The sequence below is a fragment of the Dromiciops gliroides genome, chromosome 2, assembly GCF_019393635.1.
Source record: "Dromiciops gliroides isolate mDroGli1 chromosome 2, mDroGli1.pri, whole genome shotgun sequence".
NCBI classification, from domain to species: Eukaryota; Metazoa; Chordata; class Mammalia; order Microbiotheria; family Microbiotheriidae; genus Dromiciops; species Dromiciops gliroides.
The window spans coordinates 202,902,686-202,915,913 of NC_057862.1; the positions used below are offsets into that span (position 1 = coordinate 202,902,686).

The 13,228-nt window shown below is 35.2% G+C and overlaps 1 protein-coding gene across 2 annotated transcripts in view; it reads left to right on the forward strand.

The window, feature by feature from the left end:
• The window catches only part of PRKD1 (protein kinase D1), a 432,388-nt gene that overhangs the window by 357,220 nt on the left and 61,940 nt on the right, over positions 1–13,228 (forward strand). For both annotated transcript variants that reach the window (XM_043986862.1, XM_043986863.1), the window contains 4 exons: positions 2,831–2,908; positions 5,156–5,435; positions 6,413–6,465; positions 11,790–11,862. In XM_043986862.1, coding sequence (XP_043842797.1) covers positions 2,831–2,908; positions 5,156–5,435; positions 6,413–6,465; positions 11,790–11,862 — 484 coding nt within the window. The remainder of the gene's footprint in view (positions 1–2,830; positions 2,909–5,155; positions 5,436–6,412; positions 6,466–11,789; positions 11,863–13,228) is intronic.

The following is a 13,228-nucleotide window of genomic DNA, read 5'->3' on the forward strand; positions in this document are numbered from 1 at the left end:
AATAAAAGTAATTATTTATACGTTTTCACTCAGAAAGCCTATTCTTTTATCTAGGTACTGGGACCCAAAGAATTCAAAGACAGGGGGAAAAAGGGTTCTATATACACCAAAATATTTATAACAGCACTTTTGTTCATTGTATGGTTCTGTTGTTTTTCAGTTGTATACAGCTCTTCATTATACCATTTGAGTTTTTTGGTGTTTTGGGTTGTTTTTTTTTTTTTGGCAAAGATATCAGAGTGGTTTGCCATTTCCTTCTCTAGATCATTTTACAGATGAGAAAAATGGGGTTAAGTGACATGCCCAGGGTCACACAGCTACTAAGTGTCAAGTGTCTGATTTGAACTCAGGTCCTCCTGAATCCAGGGCGGGTGCTTTATCCACTGCGCCACCTAGCTGCCCTGCCTCCAACATCTGTCTTTTAAAAAGGAAATAACCTGGTGGTGAGGAGAAGCTATGCCATCCGAAGAGCACTAATAGCTGAAAGTGGAAAGATGACAAAAAATAAGCTTGAAATGGAACACATTTTCTGACATTTCTATAGGGTTGTGGTTTCATCTTTGATCACAGTGGAACCACTGAATTGGATTTAGTACATGCTATACTATAGTGCATGAGAAAGTAGAAATAATACTTAAAAAGGTGAAGCTAAGAACAACTTTTATATCTAATCAAATACATACAGGGAAAGCTACACTAGAGGTAACAGCTTTAAAGACACATGTTCAAGATATCTCAAAGAGAGGAAGGTCCAAAAGAATGGAAAATATTATTGATATATTTACATACCTGAAAAGATGCAAGACCTCAGAAACTACTAACCCATATGCCTACCTTCTAATAGCTATAAGATCCTCTGTGTTTAGTGTACTTTTGAAAATATTTTTTAAAACAGACAAGCTTCTGTGAATTATTTTCTATGAGGCCATATCTACACAGTCACATAATTTGTTGAAGCTACTGAGAAAAGAAGATTCTACTATGTGTACAGTATGTTGAGTTCCCATAAGCCTTTTACTTAATAGAGAAAAATGCAAGCTTAAAAGTTGTCTTCCAGCAAATGATCTCTGCTTACATATATATTCAGCTATTCAGGTCATACAGGATGTGTTAATCTATGTAACCAGAGAAAGAACTTTGTCTAATTGGACAGTTAACCAGAAAATATTGTCTAATGAGACATAATTGTTATCAAGCCAGGCATAAAACAAGGTTTTTTAAAACAGGCTCATTAAAGTGAGCAACAAGTATCATGGATGGTCTCTTGTGCAAAATACAAATGGCAAATTGATTACTTATCTGTAGATTATGAAGTTAACCAGATATGACTCATTGCAGATGTCATTGTGTTATTGGCATCAAACCCTGGTTGTCTGCAAAATCTTTTCAGTAATATATGTGGCCACTCCAAAGAAATCTGCTTTATAATGTACTTGGTGAAAACCAAGTGGATGAATCATACACATTTTCTGGATTTTACTATGCACAAAAGTGTGTGAGTGTGTGCGTGTGTGTGTGAGTGACACAGAGACACAGAAACAGAGAGTTGTGCCTTAAATAGGCACTGATACAGTGACCTAGGTCCAGACTTGAAAGGGAAGAGAATGTGCTGGATTACATTTTGGAATTTGCACCATGCTTTCCATGATCCCAAGCTTACAGTCCCTTTCATTACAACTCCTACAGCCACCCCTCTAGTTCAACCTCTCAGTTCCTCATGCCCGGACTGTTACTACAAAACCTTCCTAACTAACTGGTCTGATTTCCTCAAGTATCTCCCTGCTTCAGTTCTTCTTCTACACAAATGTCCAAGTAATTTCCCAAAGCACAGGTCTGACCATGATATTCCCTTATTCAATAAACTCCAGTGACTTAAATCTTAATTCTCAGATAAAATATTATTTATTCTTGAGTTATATTCATTGATATTTTTATTTTTGTGTAAGGAAAATAAAAATGGTGAGCAATAAGTCAAAGAATAATTGATGCCTGATGCCTGGCATAAGTAGGTTGCAGTATATTATGAAAATGTATTTATTTACCAAAAAATGGCCTTAAGAATAAAAGTGTTCAAGATATTTATGAAAAGGATGTGGGACAGTCATATGGTGACAGTAAGAGATAAATGTATAGCCCAGAGGTTGTAATGATGACATTCATGAAATATTAAAAGGTATAGAAGAATTCCCAGCATTTTAGGTATATTCTCTACAGAGCATGGGAGGATAATAACATCATAAATTTAGAGCTGCATAGTGTGTTCAAGCCATCTAGTTCAACCCCTTATTTGGCAGATGAGGAAAACTGACACTCCTAAAGGCAAAGTGACTTCTTCAAGGTCACACGCTTCTCTATGAAGTCATATAGAAAGGATTTTATTTCAGGTTCTCTGATTCAAAAGCTAGAGTTCTTTCCACTGTAGTAGAGTAAGCATTACATTGGCTTAGAAGACTTGGGTGACTTACAGTTCCATTGAATTACCAATGTCTAGGTATGTTATGAGTTTAAAAAAAGATGGGGGTGTTTGAAATAAATCCTTGATTTCCTGATTTATTGTTACAGAGGTGAAGAATTCTGTCCCACAAAATAACTTGTTGTTAGAGAAGGAATACTAAGTTGACAATCGGTCTGACACAGTATGACATTCTGAGGTTATAAAATAAAGGGGATTTGCAAACTGTTGCAATATCTTTCCGATTTTTTTTTACCCATTACCACTTAGTTATATTATAACAGAGTCAAAGAACATTATAGGAAAATGCATTGATTCTCCTATTTTCATATTATTTGAATGTTTGGAGGAGATTGTACATTTTTTTTTTCGTTACAGAGGAAACGACACTATTGGAGATTAGATAGCAAGTGCATCACACTCTTTCAAAATGATACTGGTAGCAAATATTACAAGGTAAGGAAGGATGGATTGATTTTTGTTCTGTATAACTTTCTTATATTTTCTCATATTAATATATAGTATCAATAATATGACCTGTTTTCTTTGTGGATATTCATGTCCATGTACAAATTATCTTTTCTTGCTTCAATCTCAATACCTCAATTTCATGAGATTCCTTTTTCGATGTAGTTTGTAATTCTCTAAAGTATAAAGTTATGTCCTAATGATTCAGTTTCCCTTAGCCTACAGTTCTCCAAGAAAAAAAATAGTCTTTTCTTTCAGGTGATTTCTTCTCTGTAATGTCTGAGGTAAATAAAGTTAAGCCAAAAATGAACAAGCAGTCACTAGATATATTGCTTTCTCCCTTAGCCTCCTGGCACTTTCTGAGAGATAAAGAAATCTTATAGGATCCTTCTGTGCCTTGCCAGTGTATTTTATTCCTTACAGAGGTGTTGTGGAACAGTTAAAAGGAGTGTTGGATTTTAAGTCAAGAAATTGGCATTCAGTTCCCAAGACAGCTACTAGCTCTATGACTGTAGAGAAGCCATTTATTTTTTAAATTGTTGTTTTTCCCCCTCAAAAGTCACCTTCTATAGGCCTCATTTAACTCATCTATGAAATGGGGAAATTAATACTCATTATCCTTCTTGTGGGTTGGCTGTGAGTTAAGCATTTTGCCAATATTAAAGTGCTAGATAAATGATAGCCATAATTATTATTAGAAACAAACCCTGGGGCAGCTAGATGGTGCAGTGGATAGAGTACCAGCCCTGGATTCAGGAGGACCTGAGTTCAAATCCGAATTCAGACACTTAACACTAGCTGTGTGACCCTGGGCAAGTCACTTAACCCCAATTGCCCCACAAAACAAAACAAAACAAAAAAAGAAAAAAAAAGAAAAAAAAAAGAAAAGAAACAAACCCTTATATTTGTAAGGATGCTCCCTCTAAGGGAAAATCTGATACAATATTTTCATAATGGAAGACATCCCTACTTATTCTAAAAATAATCTAGTGCATTATATTGACATATGTACTATACATTCTAGAAAAGAATTCTATTCTAAGACATATTCTAGATACTGACCATACCCCAGAGTACATCAGAATTGAATATTATGATTCAAATTGCTCCTTTTGTCCACTCAACCTAGCTTCACAGGCTCATAGAACTGGAGGTGGTAGGGACCTTAGATTGAATCCAGTTCCCCCATTTTACAGAAGAGGAAACAACCCCAAAGAAGGTAAGTGACTTGCCCAGTACTCAGGTAGTATGTTGAAGAAAAGGGTTTTGGATTCAGATCCTTGATTCCATGTTCAAGGTTATTTCTCCAGTAATCAACTGCAAGTTCTTGTGCACTTGTGAGGAATTCATCTCAACTTGGAATGGTTGAATGGAATTATTCTTTTAGTCTTTCTTGAGTTTTGCTATACACAGGAAACCAGACCCACTGAGGGATTTTAACTAAATCAACACTCTCTAGATTAACAAGTATAATTTGAAATTATTTGACTAAACATTATTCACTTCTCAGCTGAGGTGAAAAAGTAGGCATAAGTTCTGAGTGGATTATTTTGTTGATCTTGAAACTAAGATTAAATTATTTCTCTATCAGTAAGTAAATAAATCCTTTTCATCATTAAGTGAGCAGTAAATTTCCGGAATCTCTTAGGATTCTGTTATGCTTGCTTTATGATGTTTTCCTATCTTCTTAAATTTCATCCTGAATTGCATTTATCTTTGAAATTGCATGGAAAAGGACAATGACATGTTATCCAGCAAAGACTAGTGCTTATTAAACCATGGGCCCTCTCAATTTTTAATAAGAATTACTCACCAGTCTTTTTTATGTTGCAGTAACTATTATAATTTAGAAACTCTAATCTTATTTTTATAGTCTTTTAGGATACTCTAAAAAGTTATGTTTCCTCAAATAAGTTTAAACTATTAAATTTCTGTACTCTTCATTTATAGTACTTTTCACTTAAAATAATTTTGACGGATATTAAAATAATAACTATTCAAGACCTCACTTATTTATTCTTTGTAGACTTGGAAGATTGTTTTCTATAGAATAGATTATAATGCCAGTGTATGATAAAAAATGCACGTATTTTTAAATTAAATACCTACCAACAATAGTAATGATAACTAATGGTTGCTTTTAGGTGATGTTTATTTATATGCCCTACAAAGATTTGTTTTTAAAATTCAGTTTACATTGTTTTGATAATCTACATATAACCATTTATTCCATAGGAAATTCCATTATCTGAAATTTTATCCCTGGAACCTGCAAAAACTTTTTCTTTAATTCCTAGTGGGGCCAATCCCCATTGTTTTGAAATCACTACAGAACATGTAGTCTACTATGTGGGAGAAAATGTAGTCAGTCCCTCAAGCCCTCCACCAAGCAACAGCATCCTTACCAGTGGGGTTGGCACTGATGTAGCCAGAATGTGGGAGATGGCTATTCAACATGCTCTTATGCCCGTCATTCCAAAGGGAGCACCACCTGGATCTGGATCCAGTTTGCACAGTGAGTCTTCCCATTTTTCTCACTTTTTCATTACATATGGTAACATGCTTTTAAGATCATGCCCACATGATTAGAGGTGTTGTAAAAAAGATAGCAGTCCTGTTGCTCATCCATTTCTGGCTCTCCATGTGTTGCCATAGCTTTCCAATAAGTAAAATTAACACCCACCTCAGAAGGATATAACCTAGCATTTAGTAACACTTGGCATCTTGGTGTGCCACCATCTCAAGAAATTAAGTATGTTTTAAAAAGTACTTTTACTATCAACGTTTTAAAAATTGTATAATAAAGTTGTAACACATTTATGTGAATCACTTATGCTTGGTTTAAACATCAGCACCAGTCTAGGACTACTATTTATGAAAGAAAAAGATGATTCATTCACCCTGATTGTGGCAGGTATGTAAGAGCTCTGCTGTTTTAGATAGAATCAATGTGAAACATTTCTTTCAATCCTTCCTAGCATGGTGCTCTGCACACAGTAGGTGCCAAAGAACTGTTAATGAATGACAGTCTGCTCCCAGGTGATAGTTTACCCATCAGCAGCATCAGGAACATAGTGTCATAAATCAGCTACATGCAGGCACTGAAGGATAAGTGAGAAAATGAAGATTTTTAGAGATCTGTTTTCTCTAAAATGGTGATTTCTTTTAAAAATTAAATACAGCTCTCTTAATCATGAAGTTGGTGCATATTCTCCATGTTTGGGGAATAAAAGTGATGCATTTATTGATCTATTCTACCAATCTATGATTCCTGGTTTTCCTGGCAACACAGAAGCCAAAAGAGTGTCAAACAAAAATTTGTAAGGATAATTCTATGTTTGCAGAGAGATAAAAATTATCTAATAGAAATTTTCTTAGAAAATTGAATTGTTCTGATTGACTTTAAAAATAGGCAATATAATTTATTTTTCTTTGGCATTAACTCCAGGCATACTTTTAATTGGCTTTTTCTTTATATATGTATAATTCCAGGAGACATATCCATCAGTATCTCTGTATCAAACTGCCAGATTCAAGAAAATGTGGTGAGTACTTAAAACTTTTTTTTTCATGGAGAAAATTATTGAATAAAAGAAAAAATGCAGATAATACATCTTTTAATTATTCCTATTGGCAACATTTCACAGAAGGTCAGATATAATGAGTTTAGATTTGCAGTTTTCCATGAGACTTCACAACAGGGATTCTTTACTTTGGGGGATCATTGACCCCTCTGGCAGTCTGGTGAAGCCTATGGACCACTTCTTAGAATAAGATACAAATAAGATAAATGCAAAAAATAAAATACATAAAATTATAATGAAAACTAATTATATTGAAATAGTTTTCTCTCTCTATATATATATGTATATATGTATATCTTTTTTAAAAAACACAAGTTTATAGACTCTGGGCTAAGAATCAACCTGTTCTAGACATTATTGCAAAATTTTTCTTCATATACAACACTGGGAAATTTTTCTCCACTGTCTGCCATTCCTGCCAGGCCAAATTTGTCGAATGGAGACATGGATCTCTTGTAAGCAAGCTGAATTGAACCCAGTTACATTAGCAACAAGATGTTGTTCAGTCGTTTCAATTGTGTCTGACCTCCATGACCCCCTAGAGGGTTTTCTTTTTATAGCTAGTAAGTGTCTGAAGCTGAATTTGAACTTAGGAAGAGGAGTCTTCCTAACTCCAGGCCTGGTTCTCTATTACTGTGCCATCTCGCTGCCCCCAGCAGACCATGGGGCAATAGAAAAAGTGCTAGAATTGGCTTTGGTAGAGACCTAGGTTTGAATCCGGACCTTGACAATAGTTATGTGACCTTGGACAAATCCTTTAAGCCTTTGTTTCCTCATTTCCTCATGGAAAATGTGACAATAGTATTCACAATGCTTACCTTATGGGGTTGTTTCCAGAAACCTTAAAGCACTAACTATATTAACAGGAAACTATTATTAAATGGTTCCGAACAAATTGACTTAACTTTGGGACTGACTTTCCCTATTTTAAAAATGATAGTAATATCACAGGACCACAGATTTGGAGCCCACATATGACCCAGGGTCTCATTTTGCAAATGAGAAAGCTGGGACTAAGGAAGTTTAAATGGTTTGTCCAAGGTCATATGGATACTGAACATCAGGGGATTGAGTTGAACCCAAGTCCTATATCTTTAGATATTTCACATGGAGAAAACATGTTGGCTGTTGGAGCAAAAAAAAATGTGTCAATAGCCTTATCTAAAACATTCAATCATTCTGTTCCTTTGGAAGCTGTTTTTATTTTGTTTTGTTTTGTTTTGTTTTTAAGGCTGAATTATATGGTAAGGACATATAAAGGCTTTTTGTCACTTGCTACATTCTGAAGTTAGGGTCAGGAAAATTTGATGGATCAGCTTTTACACATATGCTTACCTAGACCTTAGAGACACCATCTTTGAGGTTTTCAGTTGTATAATACAATAAAGATCCACCCTGCTCAGAAATTTTCATTTTGTCATGGTTTTGTTTTTCTCAGGATATTTTTTTTTTTTGCAGGGCAGTGAGGGTTAAGTGACTTGCCCAGGTTCACACAGGTAGTAAGTGTCAAGTGTCTGAGTCCAGATTTGAAATCAGGTCCTCCTGAATCCAGGGCTGTACCACCTAGCTGCCCCTCGATGGATGTTTTTGCAAGATTTCATAGGAATTAGGTGATATTTCGTGCTTCTACAATTAAAGACAGAGTGAGTTCCTATAGTCCCAACTGTAAGTCTACTTTGAGGAGTGTTGGGTCTCTGAGGAACTCAAGAAAAAAGTAGAAGTTATCCAAAGACTACAGGACAATGAGTATAGTTATCGGTTCTATATTGTGACTTTCCCCATTGCAGTTTCAGTATATCACAAGTCAGCATAAGAAATTAAATGGGAATTTTGGGGGAGTTTTGTAGAAACTGCAGATGACATGAGAAATCCAACAGATGACACATAAAAGTTTAGAAGCGCAGAAATGAATAAAATATATGTGTAGTATTGTATAATGCCAACCCAAATTTTACAATAAGGTAAAATTCAGACTTTTTCTCTTCTATGATGGGAGAGTCAAAAATTTTTTCATAAATTTTCCAGATTACAAGGATGCCTTATCCCCAAATCCCAGGATGTGGAAGGGATAACAGTACTCATTTTCCCTCTGGGGTAGTTGTATCCTGGTGTTCATTGTTTATTTCTGCTAACTTTGAGCTGTTACTAGTTTCTTTCTCCCCAAAAAAGTTAAAGATGATACTACTACTACTACTACTACTACTACTACTACTACTACTACTACTACTACTACTACTACTACTACTACTACTCTAGGTTGGAACATTCAGTGAAAAGAATGAAGGGAGGAAGAAAGGGAAAACCTCACTATCTAGACCATTTTCCTGCATCCAAGTAACTTTGTACATAAAACTTCAAATTTCCAAAATGTTCAAGAAGATTCAGGGAATTGATAGTCAGATGGACCTGAGAATAGGATAGAATTTTGAAAAATGAATGTTGGATTGCAACAGCTAAAGGCTGATAGAAAATAAAATAGAACTCCTAACATATAAAAATAACTCCTAAAAATAAAATCCTAAGGGGAATGGATCACAGGATCATTAATATGTTCACTATATCCCAGAACACAAGTAAACCCCCTCAAATAGGTACCTCTAGCACTAATGTCATTAATATTGTATCATCTAGTATAATCAAGCCCAGACTAAAGTCAGCGTTTTCTGATATGTAATATATCTGTGACACATAATGTCCTTTTGATATATAATGTCTTTCAACTAGTCCCAAGAGAAGAGTCTTCTTTAGACCTGGTGGTCAATTTGAATCTTCCTTCTCTACTTGAATTCTTGTATATCACAGATAAATGTTAAATACTTTATATAAATAGTTCACTGCTAGGGGCCTCATATATAGCCCCATTAACAGCAGAGACATTAAGCTAATTGCTGCATGAATCTCTGGAACACACACACACACACACACACACACGTACCTACACATATTGGAAAAAAATAAAATATCTTAAATTCTTTTTAAATGTCTGTAGTCCCAAGGTCACTATCTTATCTAGTCTCTTTTTAAATTGTTTTTATTTTTTTTATTTTTTTCTATAACCTAGACTCTTGGAAAGAGGAAGTTAGGGTAATTTAACTCTCAAATTCTGAGGCTTCAATTTCTCTGATCTTCCCATGCCTTTCACTAGACCTCTATTTGCATTTCCATCACCACCACACACACCCTCCACTCTTCTGAGGATGTGATTTCTAGAAAATGAGGATTACTTTCCCCAAAGGTGGGCAGTAGGGTTTTATTTATTCTTTAAGAAATGTAAAAACTCATTGAAACACTGACATTTCCAGTAGATTTCAAACTAGTTAAGAGGTTTCAAAAAGGCCCAAAGGGATAGCTAACATATTGGCTGACAAAATTTAGGTCCCAAAAGGCCTAAGCAGTATTATTTTCTGAATCACATTAAATAAGATGCAATAGGGATCAAGATAAAGTTTTACATTTTGTGATCTGAAAAATCTTGTTAGTATCAGATTAGGGGAATTATTGGGGGAGGGAGGAGGGGAAATGGCTAAACAGTATTTAGTCTGACAATGATATGAATGTTTTGGTAGACTCCTAAGTTTAAGTTCCTTCTCTGATATTATATGACAGCTAGTAAAATATCTGTGACCTTAGGCTTCATAATAGAAGAATCATGCCCTGAACAAAAAAACAAGTCCCTCAATGCTCTGCTATGGTTGACCACTTTTGTATTTAGGTTAAACCCCCACATTTTAGGGCCAAAAGAAATTATCAAGATAGTGAAGAAAATCCAAGTAACATGAAAATTATTTGAAGGAACTCGGAGCATTTAACTTGGCGGACAGAAGAATTGTGGAAATAGAAAAACCAAGTATTGGAATGTAAATTGTGTAGAAAAGAGATTAGATTTGTTTTGCCAGGTCGTAGAGGGCAGAATTACTATAAGCAGATAAAAATAAGAGAGGGGGTAGATTGCTTCTTGATGTAAAGAAAATATCCTACTAGATGTTCCCAAATGGAATGGATATCCCTTATGAGGTAGTGAGCTTCCCATCTCTGAAGATTGTCAGATTGTCGAGCTGAGGCTGGATGACCACTTCTTTGTGGTCTAATGGAGGATATTCTTGAATTAGGTGAGGAGAAATGAAATAGATTCTGAGGACCTTTTGAATTCTTGCAATTCTGTGATTTTTGAGAAGAAAGTCACTCAGCTTCCTGATCTTTCCCCATGACATTAGATTCTTCCCCCCTTGTCTTCAAGGCAGTTCTCACCTTCATCAATCTGTAATGACCATTTAGTCATTACTCCCAATTTAGTTTTTGGGAACATTTAACAAGTGTAATCCTTATGCATCATGGGCTTTCTTTCAAGTACTTGAAAACAACAATCATGATCATCCTAGATACTATTCTGCAAGTTTAATACCCCTGGGTTCTTCAACCAGTCTTTTTTTGGGGGTGCGGGAGGGTAGCATTGCCATTACTGCACATTATTACTTCCACTGTGCAGCTAGGTGGTACAGTGACTAGAGCCCTGGGCCTAGAGTAAAAAAAACCTGAGTTTTATTCTGACTTTAGACACTTAGCTGTGTGGCCCTGGGCAAGTCACTTAATATCTGCTTGCCTCAGTATCCTCAAATGTAAAATGGGAATTATAATAGCACCTTCCTCCCAAGGTTGTTGTAAGGATCAAATGAGATAATACATTTAAAGTGCTTAGCACAGTGCCTGGTACCTAGTAGGTGCTTAATAAATGCTTATTTCCTCCCCTCTTTCCTCCCTCCCTCCCTTCCTCCCTCCTTTGCTTACTTCCTTCCTTCATAAAAATTAAGTTTTGATTGCCACATCATACTGTTGACTTATTAAGGTTTACTCTTATCACATTTATTAACTGTGTAACTCTGGGACATACATACACAGAGACACGTACATGTATTTATGCATGTATGGATATACTTATACATACATGTACATACATGTACATACATGTATGGATGTATGTCTACATATTCTATTTCTTTTTCATTTTGTGTGTGTGTGTGTTTTGGTGAGGCAGTTGGGATTAAGTGACTTGCCCAGGGTCACACAGCTAGTAAGTGTTAAGTGTCTGAGGCCAGATTTGAACTCATGTCCTCCTGAATCCAGGGCCAGTGCTTTATCCACTGAGCCACCTAGCTGCCCCCTATTTATTTTTTAGATGTAGAATATGCCTCATTAAAACAACATTTTCAAAACATCTACTTTAATGATCAGGTCTGACTTTTTTGCCTTGAGTTGATAGTTGGTATAAATTGTGTTTGTACCAACAGGACATTAGTACAGTCTATCAGATCTTTCCGGATGAAGTACTGGGTTCAGGACAGTTTGGGATCGTTTATGGAGGTAAGGCCATTCACTAAGTACTTTTTATCTTATTGATTTAAATTTCCAAGTGCTTTTATTTATTCATTCTATACTGTTATTACACATTATATTAGAGGCTGGGAATGGTGATTAAGATGTCATTGCAGTCCTCATGGATCCTCAGGTGGGAAAATTACAATACAAGGTACATGGGTCTTTCTAAATAAATGTTACGTGGATAATTAATGTAATATTTCTATAAAAGCATTATAAGCAGACATATATACTGTTTAATGACTAGACCTATACATTTTTCATATGTATACATCTATTTCTATCTATATACATGTGTGTAGATACACATGCACACACAGACAAGTATCACATATATCGGTGGAAGCATAGGCTAGTATATAGAGATAGCCTTGTAGCTGGGAAAATCTGGGTTCAAGTCACCCTGACATACAAACTTTGTGACCAGGAGCAAGTCTCTGACTTGCCGAGCAACTCTGTAAGACTAAAATACAAGATTAGTTGCTGGTCTTTATCAGTGGAGAAAGTTTTCTACACAAATGAGATCATAGGTTCAGACAGATGGATATATGTGTATATGCGTACAACTATGTATGTATTTGTATGTATCACATATTTTAATCAGTTACTTTAGTATCAATCCAGACATAGCTTAATATTGCTTAGTTAATTTAATTCAGTCATCTTTAACCAAATTGAATCATTCATGAAATATTCTGTTAAAAGGATCAGATAATATACCATGTACATTTTCATGTCATTCATGCTTCATTAGGCTTTAAGACCTTCAAAATTGTCGACATTTATTTACAAAGACATCTGAGTTGTCACCTTATTTTTTTCTCAAGTGATAGTCTCTGGTCATTGAATCTTTTACTCCTTTCCTCTTAATTCTGTGGAAGTCATGTATATCTTTCAGCTATTAGTGGAATTCTTTCTTTGTGTCAGTACAAATGGCCATCAGCTCTGTATGACTCTGTTCTGTTTCTGCAGTCATGATGATGCAGTAACAGAAAAGGGAATAGAAGGTCCTTAAAATCACAAAGATTTCATCTATAAACAGTTTAACTATTGCTACTCTAAATGTGAGATTCTTGTCCAACTCCCAACAAGAACATAAATGAAACTGCATCATCAGTATATTCAGATTCTTAGTACAAAAGAAACCAGAAAACTGAAGGAAGTTGAATTTTAGTAAAAGAATGGACACTGTCCAAAGACAAGAGGAAACACCATTTCATGAGACATTTGGTCTTTCTTTGAAGTGTTTATTCTGAGCATAAGCAAAAATGTCACAATAAAGATACTGTAGTTTGTGAACCAGTTTTTTATTGCTGAAAAATAAATAAATAGGAGAATTCTATGAGGAATA